At 38.5% G+C, this 27130-nt stretch overlaps 1 protein-coding gene and 1 pseudogene across 3 annotated transcripts in view; one reads left to right on the top strand and one right to left on the bottom strand.

Annotated features, from left to right (window-relative positions):
• The window catches only part of ZFAND4 (zinc finger AN1-type containing 4), an 82525-nt gene that overhangs the window by 54418 nt on the left and 977 nt on the right, over positions 1 to 27130 (bottom strand). For 2 of the 3 annotated variants that reach the window (XM_019806994.2, XM_011233624.3), the window contains exon 2: positions 14108 to 14408. In XM_019806994.2, coding sequence (XP_019662553.2) covers positions 14108 to 14369 — 262 coding nt within the window. In that variant the 5' untranslated portion in view covers positions 14370 to 14408. Of the gene's footprint in view, positions 1 to 14107; positions 14409 to 27130 lie in introns of those variants that run through there. The other variant, XM_011233626.3, reaches the window with a different exon arrangement.
• LOC117802912 lies at positions 13556 to 13651 on the top strand (annotated as a pseudogene).

The following is a 27130-nucleotide window of genomic DNA, read 5'->3' as shown; positions in this document are numbered from 1 at the left end:
CAATCTGAAAAGCCTACATACTGTAAGATTCCAACCATACAACATTCTGGAAAAGGCAAAACAATGGAATAGATAGTAAAAAGGCTGTTTGCCAGTGGTTATGGGAAGGAAATAATAAATAGGCAGAGCACTGAGGACTTTTAGGGCAATGAAATGATTCTATATAATAATATAATGGTGGACACATGTTACTACACATTTGTGAAAACCTAAAGAATGTAACACATCCAAGAGTGAACCCTAATATAAACTATATGCTTTAGGTGAAAATGCTGTGTCAGTGTAGGTTCATCAACTGTAACAAATGCACTACTCTGGTGTGGAATGTTGATAATGGGAGAGGTGGGGGGCACAGTTGTATTTGGAAACTCTTTACTTTTTGCCCAATTTTATTGTGAACTTAAAATTGCTCTAACAAAGTTTATTAATTTTTAAAAAAGCTTATTTTTAAAAAACAAGAACATCAATGGAATGAAAATTATTTCTACTCCCAATTTCTTGTTAATACTCAATGTGTATGTCTATTCAACATTGAGAATTACTACTTTAATTCTTAAGGTTACATTATGTGATAAGCACACATATTACATGCAAAAGCAAAAATCTTGAAAGTAATTTTGAAAACACTGTAGGAAATGTAGTCATTTCAGAAAAAGCAAAAAAAATAGTAGAAAGAAGATTAAGAGCATGAACTAGAGAAGGAGTGGTATATACAAAGGAAGGACTGCATATTTTAATTTCATAAACAAGAAAATAATCCACACCAGGAGACCACATTTAAATTAGACACAGTTAAAAACTATTAAGCCTCACCCTGGATTTCCTTCACTCATTCATTCATCAAATATCTGAATGCTTATTCTTTATCAGACATTATTCTCTGACCTGAAATATAACAATCGACAATAAAAAAAGACACTGCCCTCATGAAGCTTGAATTTTATTTAAGATGCATAAAAAGTAATACTGGATATATATCCATCCATTCATCCACACAACTATCTATAATATAATGCCAGGTAATTCAATGCAATGAATCAATATAGCAGGGAAAAGAAATATAGAATGATTGGCACATGCTGGGTTAGGGAATGTATTTTTTATAAGAGTGGTCAAGGAAGACATGAAGTAATGATGTGAGATTTTTAATAAAGTCAGGGAAGGAAGAATAAGGATATATGGAGGAGATACCTTCAGGCAGGAAGAAGCTGAGCTTGTTGAAGAGCAAAAGGTCAAATATGCCTCAAACAGAATTACTAAAATGGAAAGTAATGAAAGATAGAGCTGAAGAGCTAAAGATATGTATAGCAAAGACTTTATATGCAACAGTAATGAGGCTGGATTTTATTTTGAGTGTGATGGGAAGCCACTGAAAGGTTCTGAACATAGGACTGACATGATCATTTTTTATTGTAAAAAAAAATGTATATTACAGCCATGTAAACAACTTTAAAATCTTTGCTGTTGACATCCTTTAGCTACCTAGGGATCGCCCATTGGTCCATCAATATATGTAGCATCCCAGCTTCATACTGTATTTATTAGTCAGGGTTCTCCAAAGAAATAGAACCAATAAGGGATGTGTGTGTGTGTGTGTGTGTGTGTGTGTGTGTGTACATCTGAGAACGAGAGAGAGAGATTAATTTAAAAGGAATTGGTTGAGATTGTGGAGGCAGGCAAGTCCAAAATCTGCAGGGAGGGCTGGCAGACTGGAGACCCAGAAGAGCTGATGCTATAGCTCCAGTCTGAAAGGCAGCAAAGTGGTAACCCAGGAGAGTTAATGTTCCAGTCTGAGTCCAAAGCCTGCCTGCTGTACAACCAGAAAGAGCTAATGTTGCATAAAAAGTCCAAAGGCTATCTGGAGAATTCCTTCTTGCTCAAGGGAAGATGGTCTTTTTGTTCTCTTGGGTCCTTCAACTAATTTGATGATGCCAAACCACATTATAGAGAGCAATCTCCTTTACTCAAAGCCCACTGATTTCAATGTTAATCTCATCCAAGAACACCCTCACAGAAACACTTACAGTAATGTTTGACCAAATATCTGGCATACCATGGCCCAGCCAAGATGACACATAAAATTAACACTCCTTTTCACTGCTTCTTTTTTCCACCTTACCCCTTCAACCTCTCAGTTCTCTACTTCCCTCATTCCAATCAGAAGCTCAAAAAAGTCCTTTTTTTTTTTTCACATGAACAGCGTACTCATCATTTTATAACATTGGGGGGAAAGAAAGCTGTGGTCCTCTTATGATATTCATGCTTTAAAAAAGGAAGCCATGTCCTTATCAAGTAACTTATCAAGTATTATTCCCAAAGTCCCCCCTCAAAGAAAACTTCTGGAACCAGTTGCTAAAGCAATAATGTTTTCAAAGTATTATCTCCACACCCAATGTGGGGCTCAAACCCACAACCCCAAGATCAAACTGACTCCATCAAATGAGCCAGCCAGGCACCGCTAAAGTAATATTTTCAAATAACAGTAATAGAAAGGCACTATCTTAATTTAGAAAAAAGAAATCTACCAGAAGAAAAAAGAACACATTATTCCCATAAGATAACAAGGGTTTATTTGAGAATTAGAAGATAAAGGAAGCATTTCCAGTAACTGAGGTCATTACTTACTGCTACAGTTGCCAAAGAAGGGAGTTTTACTCCATTTTATCGCCTAAAACTTCAGTGAAGATAGTAATATAAAAAGAAATGGGGTACTGAAGTCTCCAACAATTATTGTTCAACTATTTCTCCCTTCAATTCTGTTGTTTTGTTTTTCTTTATTCAATTTGGGGCTTGGTTGGTAGGTGCATGTATGTTTATAATGGCTATACCTTCTTAATGGATTGACCTTCTTTTCATATATGTGTTTTGTTTCTCGTAATAATTATTATTTTAAAGTCTGTTTTTCTGATATTCACATAGCCAATCTAATTGCATTCTCCACTGCCCAGTTCGGCAACAGCCCTGAAAATAACAGCTTGGTTCTCAGCACCACTACCAGGGGGAACACAAGGGACTTCATTCACAAAAAAAAAAAAAAAATTAACTTATTTGTTTTGATCTATCTGGTGCCTTACTGAAAAACCCTTTCAAATGGCTTGCTTTACCTCACCCAACTCAGAACTCACTCAGCGCTACAGCCAATACCAGAGCAGCATCTACTGAAAGCATTCACAGGCAAATGTTTTAGTTGCTGCTGTCTGGGGCAATGAAAAAGGTTGGGGAAAACAATAGATTAATCAAAAGTGCTGGGAAGGAAAGGATGGGGAATAGGGTACTTTGAAAAATCTCTGGCATACTCTTAGGAGCCTATAAGGCAAAACACATGCCTCACAGTGTGCACACGCTCAGGAAGAGAGCTGGGAAGGCACTAAGTTGTCACCTCTAACTTGCAGGCTCTGCAAAAGCAAGATGTGAAGGCTGAATCAGTTGTAAACTGCCTGGCTGAATGTTGAAGGTGTACCCAAAAAATATATACACAGAGTACCTCTGCTAGAACAGAAAATTTTTATTCTAGTCATTCAAGGAAATCTCTGTCTATTCCGTTGACCACTACACTAACAGAACAGATACTGCATAGCCACAAACATAAAAGAATAAAAACTTTACATAATTCAGGAAAACCTTGGGGAGGGTCGGGGATCTAATAATCTGAAATTCACAGTTATCACATTGTAATCCAAATGTTGAAAGCTATACAAGTTTCAACAAAAACTACAAGGCATAAAAAGAAAGAAGATACCATGGCCCATACACCAGGAAAAAACTGTCTCTGAGGAAATTGAAAAGTTAGACTTATTAGACAAAGACTTAAAACCAACTATTTTAAATATGTTCTAAGATCTAAAGGAAAACAAGGACAAAGAACAAAATGAAACCATAATGATATCTCAAAGATTATCAATAAAGATTTAGACGTAATAAAATAAAACTAAACAGCAATTCTGGAGTTGAAAAGTACAATAACAGAAATGAAAAATTCACTTAGAGGGGCTCAACAACACCTCTGAGTAAGCACTCTCTCTCTCAAATAAATAAAATCTTTTTAAAAATTAAAAAAAAACCCAATTTACAATTGTATCAAAAAGAATGAAATATCTAGGGTTGCCTGGGTGGCTCAATAGGTTAAGCATCTGCCTTTGGCTCAGGTCATGATCCCAGGGTCCTGCAATTGAGCCCCGCCTTCAGCGCCCTGCTCCATGGGGAGCCTGCTTCCCCCTCTCCCTCTGCCTGAAGCTCCCACAGCTTGTGCATGCTTTCTCTCTCTCTCTGTCAAATAAATAAATAAAATCTTTAAAAAAAATGAATGAAACACCTAGAAATAAATTTAACCTTGAAGGTTAAAGACCTGTACACTGGGGTCCCTGGCTGGCTGATTCAATATGTAATATGGTTTCTTATGCCCCTTTCTGAGCTTTATATAAGTAGAATGATAGTGTATTTGCTCCTCCAAGATTTGCTCTTTTTACTCACCATTGTTTTTAATTTACCCAGGTCATGCATGAAGTTATTATTCCAATCATTTTCCCTGTTGTAATCTATTCCACAGAATTCTATTCCAATATATAATATTTACATATACCACAATTTGTCCATTGTAGTGTACTCTTTTGAGTGTTTCTAGAATTTTAAAATTATCAATACTACTCTGAACATCCCTACAGGATTTGTTCACGTTTCACTTTAAAATGCATTTTACATAATTATTAATACAGAAAACACCAGCTTTTTTCAGGATAGTATTTGCCTAGTGAATCTTTTTTAGTCCTTTGAACATTTTGAGGTTCTTATATTTTAGATTAAGTCTCTCGTAAACAGCATTTCACACAGACTTTTTTAACCAATCTATCAATTGTGGTCATTCAATTAGACAGGTTTTTTTAATCCACTTTACATTATTGGGGTTACTGATAAGAATATATCATATATATATTATTTATTTATTTTTACCCTCTTATTTTGTGCTTTCTTTTTTTTTTTTTTTTAAAGATTTTATTTATTTATTTGACAGAGATAGAGACAGCCAGCGAGAGAGGGAACACAAGCAGGGGGAGTGGGAGAGGAAGAAGCAGGCTCACAGCAGCGGAGCCTGATGTGGGGCTCGAACCCATAACGCCGGGATCACGCCCTGAGCCGAAGGCAGACGCTCAACCGCTGTGCCACCCAGGCGCCCCTATTTTGTGCTTTCTACTTGTTCTGCTTTAACTGCCTGCCTCCTTTATGTATTAATTTAGATAAACAGAAGAAGGTTAAGGTATTTCTACCATTTGGAAATGATATAACTCTATTTCTAATCTCTAGTGATTACTCTAGAAATTTAAATGATCGTATTTGATAAAATCAAGTCTAGAGCTAATCACATCCTTATCCTCTTCATGAACAATGCTAAGAGCCTTAGCACTGTCATTACAAACAACTCTTTCTTCTCTTATATGTCATTGTTACCGGGACTTTAATTCAATTTTTTCAAGCCTTCATACCTTATTATTTTATTAAGAAATGTTTATTTAGATTTACCCACAAGTGTGCCATTTTCATAACCATTCCATCCTGTACCAACTGCCTTTAGAGATCATTTGTCTTCTAAGATAGTTCCTTTAACAGTTCCTTTTGCAAGAGTTTGTTGTTTGGAAATTCAAGTTTTGTTTTTCTGGAAATACCCTTATTTTGTCCTCATCCTGGAAAGACAAACTCAATTCTAGAGGTTGTTATTTCTCTCAGCCTTATAAAGATAACATTCCACTCTCTTCTGGTTGCTATTATTGTGGCTGAAAAGTCAATTGTCATGCCCAGATCTTGGTTTCTAATACTACTCCAATAAAAGAAACCAGGACTCCTTGGAGAAATGGCCAATTCTAAGACAGTGCAGTACATATACAAGATGATCACAAAGCATCTTGTAGTGCCAAAATGTAGGTGGCAAAACAAAACAAAATAAAAACATGGTGGTTGTAGGGTTTGGGGAACAGATTTATCTCTGAACCAAATTTCCACTGTACTGAGGTACCAGATATTCTCTCCTTTCCCCTTTGGTTCCAGGCTGAGGGGTCATCAGAGATTGGGAGATGTCTCTGAAACAAACATCTGCTCCATTGCCTGTTCTTGGAAGAATTGCATTTTGTCATTTCAGGCCCCTTATTGTTTCCATTATATTAATACAAGTGGAAACAGACATTGGAAAAAATATTTTTAATAACTTTTACGTTGAATTTATGTGTTTGTACTAGGAAGGGTTTCTACCATATGGCCAGAATCAGAAGTCTGTTTGATTCTACTTCTGAACAAGTTACAATTGAACTTGTTACATCAATAATTCATCTCATCAATTTTTTCTTCCTGTTTCTTCTATGCCACACATGAAATTTTAAAGAGCCCCAGGCTGCTGCTATAAGACTCAAAGACAATTATACATATGAATACTATATTTACCATAAGTATTCTATTTATTCTGACCACCTGCAATTAGTGATTAATAATAAAATGAAATTTTTAAAGTTCTCCTAAGTATGGAAATAAAAGTACACTTTTGAATAATTTAGAGTCAAAGAAGCATAAGAAACCATAATGGAAAATTTTAAAACACTAGGATTTTTAAAACATAATGACAGGAAAACGAACAACTTAATGAAAAAATGGGCAAAGGCCAAGTACACACTTTATGAAAGAAGACAAACAGATGACCAATAAGCATATAAGAAAATTGCTCAGTATCTTAAGACATTAGAGAGATGCAAAGTAAAACTGCAACAAGATATCACCAGTATCTATCAGAATGGCAAAAAACAAAACCAAAACAACCTAGACAATACCACATGGTGATGAGGATACAGAGCAACTAGAACTTTTAGACATTACCCATAGAAATACGAAATGATACTGCCACTCTGGAAAGCAGTTTGGCAGTTTCTTATTAAATTAAATGTACACTTACTATAAAACTCAGCTGTTTCACTTCTAGGTATTTATCCAAGTGAAATGAAACCTTACACTCTCATAAAAAACTCCCTCAAAGTTTATAATGGTTTTATTCATAATCACCACAAACTGAAAACAACACACACATCCCTGAATCTGGAAATAAGTATGGTACGGCAGTCATACAGGGGAACACTACTCAGCCATAAACAGAATAAGCTATTGATACATGTACCAATGTTGATAAATCTCAAATGCATTATGTTTATACGTAAGTGAAAGAAATAAGACTCAAAAGGCTACATACTATGTGATTCCATTTATAGGAAGTTCTGGAAAAGGCAAAATTATAGGGACAGAAAGAGATCAGTGAGTGCCAGGAGCTGGGCACAGGAGGATTTTGGTGGGTGATGGGACTGTTCTTTATCTTGACTGTGGTGACATTTACATGACAGTAATGTTTACCAAAAACAACAGAACTACATACTAGATAGGGATTGAACTTGTCTCCCTAAAGTGCACATATTGAAGTCTTAACCCTAACCCTCGATACCTCAACACCTGACCTAATTCAGAAATAGGGTCTTGGGGCGCCTGGGTGGCACAGCAGTTAAGCATCTGCCTTCGGCTCAGGGCGTGATCCTGGTGTTATGGGATCAAGCCCCACGTCAGGCTCCTCTGCTATGAGCCTGCTTCTCCCTCTCCCTCTCCCCCTGCTTGTGTTCCCTCTCTAGCTCGCTGTCTCTATCTCTGTCGAATGAATAAATAAAATCTTTAAAAAAAAAAAAAAGAAATAGGGTCTTGACAGATGTCGTTACCTTAAAAACAGTATTGAGACTCCCAGTTTCAGATACTACATGGAAAGAGCTTTTAGTTTGCCGCTCCCATACTTAAAAAAAAAAAACCTCAACTGAAAACCAACAACTCTTCTTCAATGCACTGGAGACATAGGTAGGAGGGTAAACCGTCACCCCAAAATCTACAGAGATATGAAAATCCTGAGAGTTACAGCCAAGATCTGCTTACCTGAAGAAACACTTAAATGATAACTTTAATGAACTGGCGGAGGCTGAGCATGGACTAGCATGAGACTAAGGAATTCCTGGAGGCCACAGTTTTGGGGGGGTCTTCCATACTATTGAGAGTTTTATCTCTAGGAATCCCACCTGGTTCTCACTGTGAAGAGTCAAAAAAGATCCTCTTCTAGCTCAGACAGAGGGAGTAGAAACAAACATTAAGAAAAAGTTCAGAGCAGTCTCCATAATAAAGGTCTATACTCACTTTATCAGAGCCTTATCTCATCTGGGGTAAGGATATTTCACTGATTCCAGATCCCTCTAGTCTTCTTATTGCACCTAAGTAATAACAGGGTGGGAAGACACTAACAAACACATTGAAGGTCATGGCCCAGGAACACAGGTCCACCAGAAGACTGAGATTGAATTATAAGATTATAGATGGTTTCCCTTCCGCAATACTTAACCACCACACTAACAGGGATCTAACATAATAACAGCAGATTACAGGTGAAAGAGTTACAGACACAGATTCTTTTGCAGGAGGAGTTCTTAGGGAAACCCAAAGAAAACAGGGGAGACAAAACAAGGAAACTAGCAGAATTTGAAGCCTCTGGCACTTACAGCAACAACAAACATTAAACAAAGCCCAACTCCTAGCTACTATAACATAAAAGCTCACACTAAAGGCCTATTTAACTCTGCTACTATTACCTAATACATTACATCCAGCTCTCAAAAAAAAAAAATACAAGGCATGTTCAAAGAAAATCACAGTATAAAGAAATAAAACAAACATCAGAACCAGACTCAGATATGACAGATTTTGTAATTATCAGACAGGGAGATTAAAATAACTATGATTAATATGTTAAGAAATCTAATGAAAAAGACAACATGAAAAAACAGAGAGATTGAAAGTATACAAAAGAATTAAAAATAAATGCCGGATGTAAAAAACAAGAACATATTTTAAAAGGCTTTGATGGGCCTGCTTATCAGTAGCCTGGATATGGCAAGGAAAGAATCAGCGAGCTTAAAGAAATTGTTGATGGAAACTTCCCAAATTGAAATATTAAGAGAAAAAAAGAATGAAAAAACAAAACAAAACTCGACTATCCAAGAACTGTGGGAAATTTTTAAATGGTGTAATTGGAATACCAGAAGAAAGAGAAAATAGAACAGATGAAATTTCTTAAGTAATAATGGCTCAGAATTTTCCAAAATTAACAAGATATACCAAAGCATAGAACAGGAAGCTCAGAGAACACCAATTAGAATAAAAATTTTAAAATCTACACCTAGGAATATCATATCAAACTGCAGAAAAGCAAAAACAAAGAGAAAATCTTTAAAGAAGGCAGAGGAAAAAAACTAGACAGTAATTATAGGGAACTTTTCATTACAAATCCTGAAAGCAAGAAGAGAGTTTTTTGGGTTTTTTTCTTTAAGATTTTATTTATTTATTTGACAGAGAGAGAGATAAAGAGAGAGAGCACACGTGTGTGCACAAGCAGGGGGAGGGCAGGCAGAGGGAGAGGGAGAAGCAGGCTCCCTGCTGAGCAAGGACCAAGAACAGAGGTTTTTTTGTTTTGTTTTGTTTTTTTAATGTTTTTTTATTATATTATGTTAGTCACCATACAGTACATCCCTAGTAAGAAGAGAGTTTTTAAATAAAACCACAAAAGGCAGAAAAGAGTGGAAATGAAGGAACAAAGAACCAGGAGGATGAATAGAAAACAGTAACAAATACAGTAGTTATTAAGCCAACAATATGAAAAATAATTTTAAATATCAATTGTCTAAATAAACCAATTAAAAAAGACAGAGATCATCAGACTTGATCAAAAATGATGACCCAACTACATATTGTGTATAAGAAATCCATTTCAAACATAAAGATATATATAGATTAAAAGTATAGGGATAGATACAATTTTATTTGTTAATTATACCTCCATAAAGTTGGGGGAAGAAGTAAAAGGATGGAGAAAGATACATCATGCTAACACTAATCAAAAGTAAGGTGGGGTAGCTATATTAATTGCAGACAGAGCAGACTTCACGGCAAGGAAAGATCAGGGATAAAGAGAGGCATTACATAATCATAAATGGGTCAATTCTCTAAGAAAACATAATTTTTTAAGATTTTATTTATTTATTTGAGAGAGACAGAATGAGAGAAGACAGAGCACAAGAGAGGGGAAGGTCAGAGGGAGCCCGACACCGGACTTGATCCTGAAACTTCAGGATCATGACCTAAGCCGAAGGCAGTCGCTTAACCAACTGAGCCACCTAGGTGCCCCAAAAACACAACAATTCTTAATATGAATGGACATCATCAGCTATCAAAACTTGTAAGTTATACTATAATAAATAAGAAAATGTAATATTGGCATATGAAGACACAGACATAGATTAGGTGATCAAAAGAGTTGTATGTGCATATAAAAATGTCATACATGACAGGTATGAAATTAATTTGGTGAGAAAAGGTTAGAGTAATTCAATAAATGGTATTTAAAAGACCAGTTATCTATGTAGTGGGAAAAAAAGGATCCCTATTTGATACTGTATCATTCAGAATCAAGTAGGTTATGCTGAACCTTCCCCAAATGACCCCAGAGATGTTAGTGGCTTAAAACAAAAACTGATTCCTTGTTCATGTTACATGTCCACTGCATGTCAGCAGGGGCGGTTCTGCTCATTACAGTTATTCAGGGACTCAAGCTGATAGAGACTTCTATTCATAGTTCACTGACCAAACTATTAACGTGGTCCCACCTACTCATAAGAAGGCCATGAAAAAAATCCTATCCCATGCCATAGAAGAGAAATCTTTACTAGGCAGTAGGAATGCCAAGCACTGGAAGTCTAGGAAATCCACTGCCCATGGCAATCATGAACCAAATGACAATAATCCCTTACATTTCTTGGTACATTTTTTCTTTCCAAATTCCACTGGATTATTTTTCATATCCCCTGAGTAGTATGTACTCTCATTTGCAGACCAATGCCCCAGGTAATGATAAGCTCCAAAAATTTTGCCTTCTCTGGAAAACTAAGAGAGCTAAATTACATCTCCTCCCAAGGAAATAGTTCTTATATCCATGGGTACACACTGCACCATCCCCACAGAGTAACCATTTTCCCCTGATAAAGAACAAAGATGCTCTGCTAAATGTTTTACATTTATTAACTAAGAATCCTGAGAACAACTTTTTGTGACTGGTACTATTATTATTCCTATTTTAAATTAGCACAACTGAGGTAAAAAGAGGTTAAGTAATCTGCTCAGCTAGAAATATGAAATCAGGCAGTCTGGCTCCCACGCTCCTATCCTTTCAAGGACCATTTAAAGTTCCCTGGCAGGTTCTGCTCCCTACTTGCTACAGCCTCATTGTTCCTAACCAGCACATTCTTTCAACTCTTTGTCCACAGTCCCTTCCATCTAGGCTTTAGTTGTGAACTTCCTGAAAGTTAGGCAAAAGGAAAAGCAGTCTGGCACAGCAACTACTTCCCTGAAGGATTAACTGAGTAGTGTCACCTCTGCCTTCCTATCCTCCCTACTCCATATCCCTCTATCTTGTAGAGTCTTACCCACCATTTTAGACCCAAATGTCTTCCTGGGTAGAAATAGAAAGATCAGGGGTGCCTGGGTGGCTCAGTCAGTTAGGAATCTGACTCTTGATTTCAGCTCGGATCATGATCTCAGGGTTGTGAGATCGAGCCCTGCACCCGGCTCTGTGCTAGGTGTGAAGCCTGCTTGGGCTTCTTTCTCTCCCTCTGCCCCTTCAACCCCATGCTTGCACGATCTCTCTCAAAAAAAAAAAAAAGAAGAGAAGAGAAAAGAAAAGAAAAGAAAAGAAAAGAAAAAGAAAAACAAAAAGAAAAAGAAATAGATCACCCAGAAAAAAATCAAAATTCATTTTTCATTAAAGATGCCTTCTTGAAGCCTCCTAAAGAACAGAATGACTGTCAGTGCCCATGGGCCGCAGGAAGTTACAAGAAAGTATGGAGAACAGGAGGAAAGAAAAGTGTGGGGGATATGAGGATCAGGAAGGGGAAAAGGAATTAAGATCTACTGACAACTTGTGGTAGGTGCTATGGACTGAACTGTGTCCCTACCTCCAATTTGTATCTTGAAGCCCAAACTCCAATGTGATGGTATTTGGAGACATGATCTTTGGGAGATAATTAGGTTTAAATAAGGTCATTAGAATAAGGCCCTCATGGTGGGATTAGCACCATTATAAGAGATGCCAGAGAGCTCTCTCTCTCTGTCTGTCTGTCTGCCATATGAGGACACAGCAAGACAAAGGCATTCTATAAGTCAGGAAGAAAGCCCTTAGTAGAATCTGACCATGCTAGTACCCTGATCTCAGACTTCCAAGCTCCAGAACTGTGAGACAATAAATGCCTGTTGTTTAAGCCACCTAGTCTATGGTATTTTGTTATGACAGCAAGATTTGTATTTATATTTTATATTACCTCATTTAATTTCCTAGTAACTATATTTGCTTTATAAACATCTCTACTAAGATTCAACTTTTATACTTTTACACTGACAATGCCTACTCCTACAGAGGACAGGAAGGCTACATCTTGGCTCTGAAACCAACTCTGTCAGTAATTACACATTTCCCTCGGATAAGTCCCTAATCTTCTGTAAGCTCAAATTTACTCAACATTAAGATACCTAAGCAAGGGGCGCCTGGGTGGCTCAGTCAGTTAAGCGTCTGCCTTTGGCTCAGTTCATGATCCCAGGATCCTGGGAATGAGCCCCACGTCGGGCTCTCTGCTCAGCAGGGAGCCTGCTTCTCCCTCTCCCTCTGCCTGCCACTCCCCCTGCTTGTGCTGTCTCTCACACTCTCTGTCAAATAAATAAATAAAATCTTTAAAAAAAACAAGGATACCTAAGCAAGATACTTTCTAAAGTGCTTCTGCTGCATGAAGATTATTCAAAATGCATGAAAGTGGGGAAATAGAGATTATTTAGAACACAAGAGGGTTTTATCTTTCTGCTCCTAAAAAGATATTATGTCATCATATTAATAAAAAAGCAGAAAAATGCAAAAATAACCTATTCTGACTCCACGTCTCAGCAAATCACTTGAGGGAAAGATGTTTCATGTGCCCTTACTGGATGTACTAATACAGTCACTGGACTCAGCTGGCCACTAACTTAACAGAAGTTAGTTAGTAGAGAACAGCAAATATTTAGAAGCTTAGACACCAGCATCCTTGACTTTACAAAGACAAAAGATCCCAACCCTAATCATCCTTCTACAGTTCTGAACCTAAACTGGACTAGAGGGCAATGCTAGTTACTACTTTCAAATTACAGCAAGATCCATTTAGTGTTGTATGGAACAATTTAATTTTCAAGTACATACTGGGTTCAAACAACTATAATGGCAAATACCACTTAAGATTTCAGAAATCTGCAAAGCACAAAGAAAAAGACTCTAATTCTAATACAAAGTAATTTATGATACCTTTCCCAAACACATAAACCAGAGACACTGCACAATATTCAGCATCCCTGCTACATTGAGGAAACTTCAAATATATGTAAATGTAAGCCAAAACTTTTGGAAAATCTCCACATTAAAAAAAGAAAAGTAGTGCTCGCTTTGGCAGCACATAGACTAAAACTGGAACGATACAGAGAAGATTAGCACAGGGATGACACTCAGATTCATGAAGCAATCCACATTTTAAATAAATACATAAATACACAAATAATAAAAAGAAAAAGAAAGAAGAAAAGTATCTGCAAAGTAGCATAAATAGGTAAAGAAGGTCACTAAAGGGGAACTCAATTATGATTTCCCGTTGAAAGTATCTGTAAGGTACTTATGGCAGATTTTGCCTGTCATCATAACTTGTTGAAAAATTATTTTAAAATATTATTTCACACGCCATTACCATGATCCCAGGGATTTCCTTCAAAAGAATCTGGTAGAAGTGGAAGGGGATGGAAGGAATGTAGGAATGGAAACATGATAGTTCGTGAACTGATAACTGCTAAAGCTAAGGAGTATATGGGGGTGCATTACCCTATTCTTAATTCCATATACGTTTGACATTTTATCCATAAGAAAAGTTAGAATTATTATACACTCTTGATGAACAAATTTAATCCCCATACCCTAAAAGCAAACAAAAACTAGTACCTTCCAATCTTTGAATTTTTGCTTTCACAGAAATAACAGCTTCAAAGGGTGAAACTCTCAGCTCAAAACATGTTCCAGTCAATGTTTCAATGAAGAGCTCCATGGTATCACAGAAAGGAAGTTTGTAGTAAAATGGTCCCACATTATCTTCATTGAAGAATGGAGGATCTTTTCTGTTATCCATTACTTTGACTTTTCTAAATTCTCTGGAATATGTTGTAGGCAACTGTATTCCTGTTCTTGCCAAATCAGCTTTGAACATTGGTAATATATATCGTTGTTCATGTTTTGAGTTTTGTACCTAAAAAACAAGAATAATTTTTTTTAACAAGCCTATCTGGAAGTCTTATTCTGCAATAAAGACTTTCTGAATAACTCTGGCCCACATCAATCTGCCAGACAGACCCAGAATTCTTTTTAGTACTTAGTTTGTCTAATCCTCAATCTTTCGAGTTTGTCTCTGAAACTACTCTCCCAGACTGTAAGATTATTAAGAACAGGTTACATTTACAATACTTTTCTGTATCTTACTAGAGCTCAGCACATTTATTTACTTATAGTACATACTCGACAAATGTATTTTTGTTGTTAATGACATTTAAACCAATGAACTCAACAGAGATATGTACTTGCAAGATTTTGAAAATGTTATGCATATTCTTTACTAAACCATGTAAATTATTATTTCTAATCCATACAAAATATAACTTTATAACCTTTGTACATCTAACCACACTGATAAAACAATAGCAACCATGTTAATAGGTTCCTTAAAAAATACGACTTACTAAATGATCAATAAGCATTCCAGAAGTTATCTATCAGTACAGCACTGAGATGACATTAACATTGGTAACAGACATTGGACATAATCTCTACACACAAACATTCAATGATTAATGAATAGGAGAGGCAAACACAACAGATAGAAGTCCTAAAATAAATTACAGGTATATAATTAGGAGAATAGGAACTATCAAATTGATAAATTGCTGTTAATCAATGAAAACTTTGTAAAGGGAATGTCTTGAACTTAAACTAGGACAGGTGATACACATCTTCTTGGAGGGGTAGGTATCTCTTCATAATAGCTTTACTGAAATATAATTTACACACCATAAAATTCACCTATTTAAAGTCTAAAACTGGCTGGTTTTCATTATGTTCACAAAACAGTACAACCATCACAATCATATTTAGAATATTTTTATCACCCCAAAAAGGAACCCCATACTCTTTAAACATCATTCCCAAATTCTCCCTTTCCCTCTCAGCCCTAGGCACCCCTTAATCTACTTTCTGTCATTTTGCCTATTCTGGTCATTTCACATAATCATACAATACGTAATCTTTTGTGAATGGCCTCTTTCACTTAGCATAACATTTTCAAAGCTCATCTATGATTCTAAGATGTATCAGTATTTCATTGTTTTTTATTGCTGAATAATAGTCCATTGTATGGATATACCACATGTTGTTGATGGGCATGTTGGGTTGTTTCCAATTTGGGGTTATTATGAATAATGCTATGAGAAAATTTGATTATAAGTTTTTGTGTGGACATATGTTCTCCTTTCTCTCCCATATATACCTAGGATTGGAATCAATTTGTGTTACTATCAACTGTTTTCAGAAGTGGTCTGAACCATCTTACATTCCCACCAATGAAAGAGGGTGCTGATTTCTCCACGTCCTTGCCAATACTTTTTATTACCTTTTTGACTAAAGCCATCCTAGAGTATGAAGTAGTATTTTACCATGGCTGTAATTTTCTTTCTCTAAAGACTAATGATATTGGGCATCTTTTAGGTGCTTATTGGCTGGCTATTTGTAGATCTTCTTTACAGAAATGTCAATTCAGAAAATATATTCATATCCTCTGCCTATTTTTACTTTTGTTGTCTTATTACTGAGTTGTAAAAGGGATTTTTAATGTTTTTTAGATACAAGCCTCTTAAAGATCTATGATTCTCAAATATTTTATCCAGTTTTATGGGTTGCCTTCTAACTTTCTTGACGGTGTTCCTCAAAGTACAAAATATATTTTAATGATCTCCAATTTGGATGTTTTTCTTTTGTTGCTTGTGCTTTTGGCAACACACTTCAAAAGCCTGACCTAATCTGAAGTAATAAAGATTTACTTGCATATATTTTTCTAAGAATTGTATAGTTTTAGCCTTGAATGTAGGTCTATCCGTTTTGAAATTATGTTTGTGGATGGTGTAAAAGAAGGGTTCAGCTTTATACTTTTGCAAGTAAAAACACAATTGTCCAAGCAGCATTTGTTGGAAAAACTATTCTATTCCCATCGAATTGTCTTGGCATCCTTGTCAAAAACCAACTGACCATAATTATGAGGACTTAATTCCAGTCCCCAATTCTATTCCATTGATCTACATGTCTATCCTTATATAGTACCACATTGTCTTTTTACCTTTGTAGTAGTATCGTAAAGTGTGAGTCCTCTAATTTGTTCTTCTCTTTCATGATTCTTGGTTATTCTGGGTCCTTTGAATTCCCATATGAATTTTAGGCTCAGATTGTCAATTTTGCAAAAACACCAGCTGGGCTTCTGAATAAGGATTGTGTTGGGATGCAGATTAATTTGGAGAATATTACCATCTTGACAACATTGTCTTATAATCCATGAACATGCGCTGCCCTTCAGTTTACTTAAAACTTCTTGAATTGCTTTCAACAATTGTTTTTATAGTTTTTAGAGTACAAGTTTTGCTTTAAAAAAAGTTTTCCTAAGAACTGTATTTTTTGATGCTACTATAAATGAAATTATTGTTTTATTCAATTTGTTAATTGCTCGTGTAGAGAAGTACAACTGATCCTAACGTATTGATCTTGTACACTGCAACCCTGCAGGATTCATCTATTAGTTCTAGCAGTTTTTCAGTGGATTCTCTAGGATTTTCTTCATCAAAGATCACGTCATCTGCAAATGGAGATTTTTACTTCTTCATTTCGAACCTTCAACATTCCAATAAGATGCTCTTTATTTTCTTTTCTTACTTAATTACCCTGCCTAAATCTCCAATACAAGGTTGAGTACTGGTGGTGAGAACAGACATTCTTGTCTTATTCCTGACTGTAGGGGGAAAGCATTCAGTCTTTCACCACAAGGTACTGATTTTGGCTGTGGGGTCTTCATACATAATCTGTATCACACTGAGGGCATTCCTTTCTACTCCTACTTTAAGTGTTTTTTTTTTTTAATCATGAAGGGTATTGGATTTTGCCAGATGCTTTTCCTGTCCAGTGTCTATTGGGATGATTATGTGGTTTTTGTCTCATTCTATTAATATGGTGTTTAAAAGAACACTGATGGGGGCTGTGTGGGTGGCTCAGTCAGCTAAGCATCTGACTCTCTATTTCAGCTCAAGTCATAATCTCAGGGTCGTGAGACCAAGCCTTGTGTTGGGCTCCCCACTCAGCGGGGAGTCGGCTTGAGATTCTCTCTTTCCTCTCCCTTAAAAAAAAAACATTAATTCTAATATGTTGAACCAACCTTGCCATCCTAAGATAAATCTCATTTGTATATGGTGTATAATCCTTATATATGTTGCTAGATTTGGTTAGTATTTTTTGAGGATTTTTGTGTCTATATCCATAGGAGATACTGATCTAGGTTTCTTTTTTTGTCTTTGTCTGGTTTTGGTATCAAGGTAATATGGGTCTCACATAATACACTGGGAACAAAATTTACAGAGTTCCCATATACTCCCTGCCCCCACGCATGTACAACCTCCCCCACTGTCAACATCCTACACCAGAGCCGTGTATTTGTTACAACTGAAGAAACTGCAATGATAACCTCATTATCACCCAACACCCATAATTTACATTAGAGTTTAATCTTGGTGTTGTATATTTTACTGGTTTTCACAAACGTATAATGACATGTACCCACCATTATACTATCACATGGAATAGTTTCCCTGCACTAAAAATCCTTTGTGGTTCATCTATTCATCCCACCTTCCCTCCCAAAATCCCTGGCAATCACTGATATTTTTACCATCCCCATAGTTTTGCCTTTTCCAGAATCACATGTAGTTGTAATCATACAGTATGTAGCCTTTTCAGGTTGGCTTCTTTCATTTAGTAGTATGCATTTAAGTTTCCTCCATGTCTTTTCAAGGATAGCTCATTTCTTTATGACACTGAATAATATTCTATTGTCTAAATGTTCCACAATTTACCCATTCACCTACTGAAGAACACTACCTCGCTTGCTTCCAAGTTTGGGCAATTATGACTATAACTGCTATAAACATCTGCGTGAAGGTTTTTGTGTGGACATGTTTTTAACACCCTTGGGTAAATGCCAATGAGTGTGACTGCTGTATCTTACAATGTGTTTAGTTTTATAATAAACTGCCAAAGTGTCTCCTAAGTGGCTGTACCATTTTGCATTCACACCAGCAATGAATAAGAGTTCTTACTGTTCCACGTCCTCACCAACATTTGATGTTGTCAGTGTTCTGGATTTTGGCCATTCTAGCAGGTGTGTAGTGCTAACTCAGTGTTTTCGTTTGCAGCATGTCCCTAATGACATATGGTGTGGGGCATAGTCATCTTTTTAAAAGGTAGAACTAATCATGCTATTTCTTAGCTCCAGGCCCTATGATGGCTTCCACAGAACAGAATGCCTATAGAATAAAATCACAGAATTAAATTCACTGCCTATAGAATAAAATTCAGACTCCTGAGAAAGGCTCTGAGGTCATGCATCTCACCTTCCAGCCTCATTTTATTTACACACATACGTCATCCCGGCCTGCAACACCTCTTGTACATCTGCCTTCTAATCATTTGCACCCGCAGCTTCAGAACATCAGCCTCTATCTCATTTTTCCTGCTTGACTCTACCCACTGCCATCCCCACACTTGGCTACCCGACAAGCACCTAATTATCTTTCAAGACTCTCCTTCACACCCTGACCCCATCATATATTGCACCCATTACAATCAATTTCACTTTTTATGTGACTTTCTTATTCTCCCCAATAAACTGTAAGCACTTAAGAGGGAAACCACATCTGATTTTCTGCCCTATCACCTACCACAGTGTTTTGTGTACACTGTTACTCATTAAAGGTTTGTTCAATGAAGAGTAAATAAATATTCACTCTTTCAATTGATCTATGGAACAAACCTGTGATAAATATATATGGTATTACCCTTGTCTTAGAGATAAAGAAATATTTGGTCATGCTCTAAAAGTTTGTTTGTAGGAATACTGCTTTCCCATGAGAATCATGTTATGATTCACTCCAAAGTAAGTCCACCAAAGTTTGTCCAACTCATAACATACACGCACATACACGATTTCCGCTATAGTGTGAATTTTTATAACACTAACTGGAAGTAAAATTAACTAAAGAACCTGAATTTCACTGTAAAGACTGCTAATGGTCCTACAGAGATGACATTTCAGGAAGAAAAGCTGTTGCTGGCAGCACAGCTGCATTGAGCGCTGCAACACTATTTATCAAAACAATGAGTTAATAAATATAACAATACGGGAGGAGGAGGTTAAGATGGCGGAGGAGTACGGGACCCCTTTTTCAGCTGGTTCCCTGAGTTGAGCTGGATAGGTACCAGACCAGCAGGAACATCCACGGAATCAGCCTGAGACGCAGGAAGGTACATCTGGATCTCTACAAATGAACATCTCCAGCGCTGAGTATCGAGGTACGAAGCGGGGAGCCGTGAAACCGCGCACAGATATCGGAAGCTAAACAGAAGGGGGAGGGAGCCGCCGTGTCAGGGCGCCGGGAAGCGGTAGCCACCTGCAAGGGGGAGCGGACAGACCGCGGACCCGCACGCTTGAGACAGCAGGCTGAGAAGGGAGCTCCGGGAGCGCACGCGGGACGGCTGGCGGTTGGCGGGCCACCTGCACGGGGGAGCAGGCGGACTCGCGGACGGCACCCGCGAGACAACAGACTTAGAACGCGAGCTCCAGGAGCGCGCGCGCAGGGCGGCTGGCGGGCCACCTGCACCGGGGAGCGGGCGGACCGCGGACCCGCACTCTGGAAACGGCAGACTGAGTCCGTGAGCCGGGAGCGTGCACCACCAAGCATCTCACGGAGCTCCGGAGCTCCGGTGTGCTCACTGGATCGAGGCTGAGACCGGGAGCTCCGGGAGCGTCCGCGGGGCGGCTGGCGGCTGGAGGGCCACCTGCACGGGGGAGCAGGCGGACTCGCGGTCAGCACCCGTGAGACACCAGACTGAGACGGGGAGCTCCGGGAGCCCGCGCGGGGCGGCTGGCGAGCAGGCGACTGGCGGCTGGCGGGGTCGGAAACACAAAGGACAGAGACGCGCCGGCCCGGACGCCGGGTGTGGGGCGCACAGCCCGGGATGCTGCAGGGTTGAGCAGCACCAACAGAAACAGAGTTAAAAGAAACAGAGTTAAAGTGGCCAGAACATCAGTGGAGAACGATCCGCGATCCCTCTGTTCTGAGACAGAGGCTGAATTTCAGCCGCTGCTGCTCTCTCAGAAGAGGCATAGCAAACCGCCAGGGAAAGCCGCCAGAGAACAAAAGCCCGGAAATACCGGCTCACAGGGTGCCCATCCCCATCCCCCCTCGCAAGGGACACAGAGACTCTACCCAAACAGGGTTTTCTGAGTACCTGCAGGCAGGCCCCTCCCCCAGAAGGCAGGCTGAAAAATCAAGAAGCCCACAACCCGGAGCGCCTGAGTGGCGCAGTCACCAAGCACCTGTCTTCGGATTAGGGTGTGATCACAACGCTCCGTAAGGAGTCCTTCATCGGGCTTCTCCACCGGGAACCTGCTTCTTCCTCTCCCACTCCTCTGCTTGGGTTCCCTTTCTTGCTGACTGTCTCTCTCTCTCTCAAATAAATAAATAAACTCTTTAAGGAAGAAGCCCACATCCCTAAGATCTCTATAAAACAAGGGCGCACGGCCTGGGTCCCAGTCAACACTTGGGCTCTGGACAACCCTGCAATCTCTCTTCATCAGAATGACGAGAAGGAGAAGTCCCCCCCAGCAAAGAAAAGATAATGAGTCTGTGGCCTCTGCCACAGAATTGGCCTCGGCCACAGAATTAATACATATGGATGTATCCCAATTATCAGAAATGGAATTCAGAGCAACAATGGTCAAGATGATGAGTAAACTTGAAAAAAGCATCAGAGAAAGCGTTGCTGAGAATATAGAATCCCTAAGGGCAGAAATGAGAGCGAATCTGACAGAAATTAAAAACTCAGTGGGCCAAATACAGTCAAAACTAGAGGCTCTGACGGCCAGGGTCACCGAGGCAGAGGAACGCGTTAGCGAATTGGAGGATGGGTTAGTAGAAGAAAAAACGAAAATAGAAGCTGGTCTTAAAAAAATCCACGCCCACGAATGTAGATTACGGGAGATTACTGACTCTATGAAACGATCCAATGTCAGAATCATCGGCATCCCTGAAGGGGTGGAGAAAAACAGAGGTCTAGAAGAGATATTTGAACAAATTGTAGCTGAAAACTTCCCTAATCTAGCAAGGGAAACAAGCATTCGTGTCCAAGAGGCAGAGAGGACCCCATCCAAGCTCAACCAGGACAAACCTACGCCACGGCATGTCATAGTGCAATTCGCAAATATTAGATCCAAGGATACAGTATTGAAAGCGGCCAGGGCAAAGAAATTTCTCACGTACCAAGGCAAAGGTATCAGGATTACGTCAGACCTGTCTACAGAGACCTGGAATGAGAGAAAGGCTTGGGGGGGCATTTTTAAAGCTCTTTCAGAGAAAAACATGCAGCCAAGGATCCTTTATCCAGCAAAGCTGTCATTCAGAATTGATGGAGAAATAAAGACGTTCCAAAATCGCCAATCATTAACCAATTTCGTAACCACGAAACCAGCCCTACAGGAGATATTAAGGGGGGCTCTATAAAGGTAAAAAGGCCCCAAGAGTGATACAGAGCAGCAAGTCACAACCGATACAAAGACTTTAAAGAGAAATGGCATCATTAAAATCATATCTGTCAATAATCTCTATCAATCTAAATGGCTTAAACTCTCCCATAAAACGCCACAGGGTTGCAGATTGGATAAAAAGACATGACCCATCCATTTGCTGTCTACAAGAGACTCATTTTGAACCCAAAGATGCATTCAGACTTAGAGTAAGGGGATGGAGTACCATCTTCCACGCAAATGGACCTCAAAAGAAAGCTGGAGTAGCAATTCTCATATCAGATAGACTGGATTTTAAACTAGAGGCCATAGAGAGAGATACAGAAGGGCACTATATTATTCTTAAAGGAAGTATTCAACAAGTGGATATGACAATTATTAATATATATGCCCCCAACAGGGGAGCAGCAAGATACACAAGCCAACTCTTAACCAAAATAAAGAGACATATAGATAAGAACACAGTAATAGTAGGGGACCTCAACACCCCACTATCAGAAATAGACAGAACACCCTGGCAAAAACTAAGCAAAGAATCAAAGGCTTTGAATGCCATACTCGACGAGTTGGACCTCATAGATATATATAGAACACTACACCCCAGAACCAAAGAATACTCATTCTATTCAAATGCCCATGGAACATTCTCAAGAATAGATCATGCTCTGGGACACAAAACAGGTCTCAGCCAATACCAAAAGATTGAAATTATCCCCTGCATATTCTCAGACCACAACGCTCTGAAATTGGAACTCAACCACAAGGAAAAACCTGGAAGAAACTCAAACACTTGGAGGCTAAGAACCATCCTGCTCAAGAATGACTCGATAAACCAGGAAATCAAAAAACAAATTAAACAATTTATGGAGACCAACGAGAATGAATACACAACGGTCCAAAACCTATGGGATACTGCAAAGGCAGTCCTAAGGGGGAAATACATAGCCATCCAAGCCTCACTCAAAAGAATAGAAAAATCTAAAATGCAGTTTCTATATTCTCACCTCAAGAAACTGGAACAGCAACAGAGGGACAGGCCTAACCCACTGACAAGGAAGGAGTTGACCAAGATTAGAGCAGAAATCAATGAATTAGAGACCAGAACCACAGTAGAGCAGATCAACAGGACTAGAAGCTGGTTCTTTGAGAGAATCCATAAAATTGATAGACCACTGGCAAAACTTGTCCAAAAACAAAGAGAAAGGACTGAGATTATTAAAATTATGACTGAAAAGGGAGAGGTCACGACCAGCACCATTGAAATTGCAAGGATTATTAGAAACTTTTATCAACAGCTATATGCCAAAAAACTAAACAATCTGGAAGAGATGGAGGCCTTCCTGGAAACCTATAAACTACCAAGACTGAAACAGGAAGAAATAGATTTCTTAAATAGGCCAATTAACTATGAAGAAATTGAGTCAGTGATAAACAACCTTCCAAATAATAAAACTCCAGGCCCAGACGGTTTTCCTGGGGAATTCTACCAAACATTCAAAGAAGAAATAATACCTATTCTCCTAAAGCTATTTCAAAAAATAGAAACAGAAGGAAAGCTACCAAACTCATTCTATGAGGCTAATATTACCTTGATCCCCAAACCAGGCAAAGACCCCCTCAAAAAGGAGAATTACAGACCGATTTCTCTAATGAATATGGATGCCAAAATCCTCAACAAGATCCTTGCTAATAGAATCCAACAGTACATTAAAAGGATTATCCATCATGACCAAGTGGGATTCATACCTGGGATGCAAGCATGGTTCAACACTCGCAAATCAATCAATGTGATACATCATATCAACAAGAAAAGACTCAAGAACCATATGATCCTCTCAATTGATGCAGAAAAAGCATTTGACAAAATACAGCATCCTTTCCTGATTAAAACCCTTCAGAGTGTAGGAATAGAGGGTACATTTCTCAATCTCATAAAAGCCATCTATGAAAAGCCTACTGCAAGCATTATTCTCAATGGGGAAAAGCTGGAAGCCTTTCCCTTAAGATCAGGAACACGACAAGGATGCCCACTCTCGCCACTATTATTCAACATAGTACTAGAAGTCCTTGCAACAGCAATCAGAAGACAAAAAGGGATCAAAGGTATCCAAATCGGCAAAGAAGAAGTCAAACTGTCTCTCTTTGCAGATGACATGATACTCTATATGGAAAACCCAAAGGAATCCACTCCCAAACTATTAGAAGTTATAGAACAATTCAGTAAGGTGGCAGGATACAAAATCAATGCCCAGAAATCAGTTGCATTTCTATACACGAATAACGAGACTGAAGAAAGAGAAATTAGGGAATCCATCCCATTTACAATAACACCAAAAACCATGCGTTACCTTGGAATTAACTTAACCAGAGACGTAAAGGACCTATATGCTAGAAACTATAGATCACTTTTGAAAGATATTGAGGAAGACATAAAAAGATGGAAAAATATTCCATGCTCATGGATTGGAAGAATTAACATAGTTAAAATGTCCATACTACCCAGAGCAATCTACACTTTCAATGCTATCCCGATCAAAATACCGAGGACATTTTTCAAAGAACTGGAACAAATAGTCCTTAAATTTGTATGGAACCAGAAAAGGCCCCGAATCTCCAAGGAACTGTTGAAAAGGAAAAACAAAGCTGGGGGCATCACAATGCCGGATTTCGAGCTGTACTACAAAGCTGTGATCACAAAGACAGCATGGTACTGGCACAAAAACAGACACATCGACCAATGGAACAGAATAGAGAACCCAGAAATGGACCCTCGGCTCTTTGGGCAACTAATCTTTGATAAAGCAGGAAAAAACATCCGGTGGAAAAAAGACAGTCTCTTCAATAAATGGTGCTGGGAAAATTGGACAGCTACATGCAAAAGAATGAAACTTGACCACTCTCTCACACCATACACAAAAATAAACTCCAAATGGATGAAAGACCTCAATGTGAGACAGGAATCCATCAAAATTCTAGAGGAGAACATAGGCAACAACTTCTATGACATCGGCCAGAGCAACCTTTTTCACGACACATCTCCAAAGGCAAGAGAAATAAAAGATAAAATGAACTTATGGGACTTTATCAGGATAAAGAGCTTCTGCACAGCCAAGGAAACAGTCAAAAAAACTAAGAGACAGCCCACGGAATGGGAGAATATATTTGCAAAGGACACCACAGATAAAGGACTGGTATCCAAGATCTACAAAGAACTTCTCAAACTCAATACACGAGAAACAAATAAACAAATCATAAAATGGGCAGAAGATATGAACAGACACTTTTCCAATGAAGACATACAAATGGCTAACAGACACATGAAAAAATGTTCAAAATCATTAGCCATCAGGGAAATTCAAATCAAAACCACACTGAGATACCACCTTACGCCAGTTAGAATGGCAAAGATAGACAAGGCAAGAAACAACAATTGTTGGAGAGGATGTGGAGAAAGGGGATCCCTCCTACATTGTTGGTGGGAATGCAAGTTGGTACAGCCACTCTGGAAAACAGTGTGGAGGTCCCTTAAAAAGTTAAAAATTGAACTACCCTATGACCCAGCCATTGCACTACTGGGTGTTTACCCCAAAGATACAGACGTAGTAAAGAGAAGGGCCATATGCACCCCAATGTTCATAGCTGCATTGTCCACAATAGCCAAATCATGGAAGGAGCCGAGATGCCCTTCAACAGATGACTGGATTAAGAAGCTGTGGTCCATATATACAATGGAATATTACTCAGCTATCAGAAAGAACGAATTCTCAACATTTGCTGCAACATGGACGGCACTGGAGGAGATAATGCTAAGTGAAATAAGTCAAGCAGAGAAAGACAATTATCATATGATTTCTCTCATCTATGGAACATAAGAACTAGGATGATCGGTAGGGGAAGAAAGGGATAAAGAAAAGGGGGGTAATCAGAAGGGGGAATGAAACATGAGAGACTATGGACTATGAGAAACAAACTGAAGACTTCAGAGGGGAGGGGGTGGGGGAATGGGATAGACTGGTGATGGGTAGTAAGGAGGGCACGTATTGCATGGTGCACTGGGTGTTATACGCAACTAATGAAGCATCGAACTTTACATAGGAATCCGGGGATGTACTGTATGGTGATTTACATAATATAATAAAAAAAATCATTAAAAATAAAAATAAATAAATAAATAAATAAATAAAAATAAATAAATATAACAATACGAAGTACTATGCTAATAATACTGCTGTTGATAGTGGTAAAAGGCCATTACTCCTAAATATAAGCCAAATAAATGGCTGTCCTCCTCAGGTTTGGTTTTTCATATCTTTAAAACATTGAAATGCCTGTAGGAAAAATGAGTTTTTATGAAGTTAATCCCTAACCTCTTTTTCCCCCTCACTGAAACAACTGCTTTTATAATATGATTTTGGGTAACATGTGGATTCTTAAAAACATACCCATCATGCTCCATCAAATAAGATACTAAAGTACTAAAGAATTAGTGTCTGTTTCCCCAAAGCCAACAGCACTCCTACCTACATAGCAGCAGCTCTAGCAATGGAAGTCAGGGGTCGGGAATGCTGAAATAAAGGCATGGGTGACCAGTGCCTGCCCAAGGAATTTAGAAGCAGAAGACATAAGGAGCGTTTCCTTCACCACAGTACTCTTCCACAACAATACCCTGAATATAATAAACAAGCGGGGGTGGGAAAAGGTAAACAGGCAGATTTGGAAGTCCTTCATCCATAATAAGAATGGATAAAGCAACTATGGGCTAAAAGAAAAACAGCAACAGAGTGCAGCACTAAATTGCACTGAAACACCCACCAAAAGTTTGGCACCTCATCAATGGAGTAATCTCCAAAACCCAACAAGAAGCAAGGTTGGTAATCAAATTCAATACTGAAATGTATCCCTCTTAAAAACAGCTACACTTCTCAGTAGAAAACACAGTAAGAGAGGAAAAATTGAGGCTGTGAAATCTGGTTAAGCCAGACTGGAGGACTAGATGATGGCAGAGGAACAAATGAAAGTTCCAGCAAGTCAAAGACCTAGTCAATATAAAAACCGGGGCCCACTGACAGCTTCTGAAAGTGGTG

Source organism: Ailuropoda melanoleuca, chromosome 6 (genome assembly GCF_002007445.2).
Source record: "Ailuropoda melanoleuca isolate Jingjing chromosome 6, ASM200744v2, whole genome shotgun sequence".
Taxonomy (NCBI): domain Eukaryota; kingdom Metazoa; phylum Chordata; class Mammalia; order Carnivora; family Ursidae; genus Ailuropoda; species Ailuropoda melanoleuca.
Note: the sequence above shows the minus strand (reverse complement) of the source record. Positions and strands in the feature narration are given on the sequence as shown.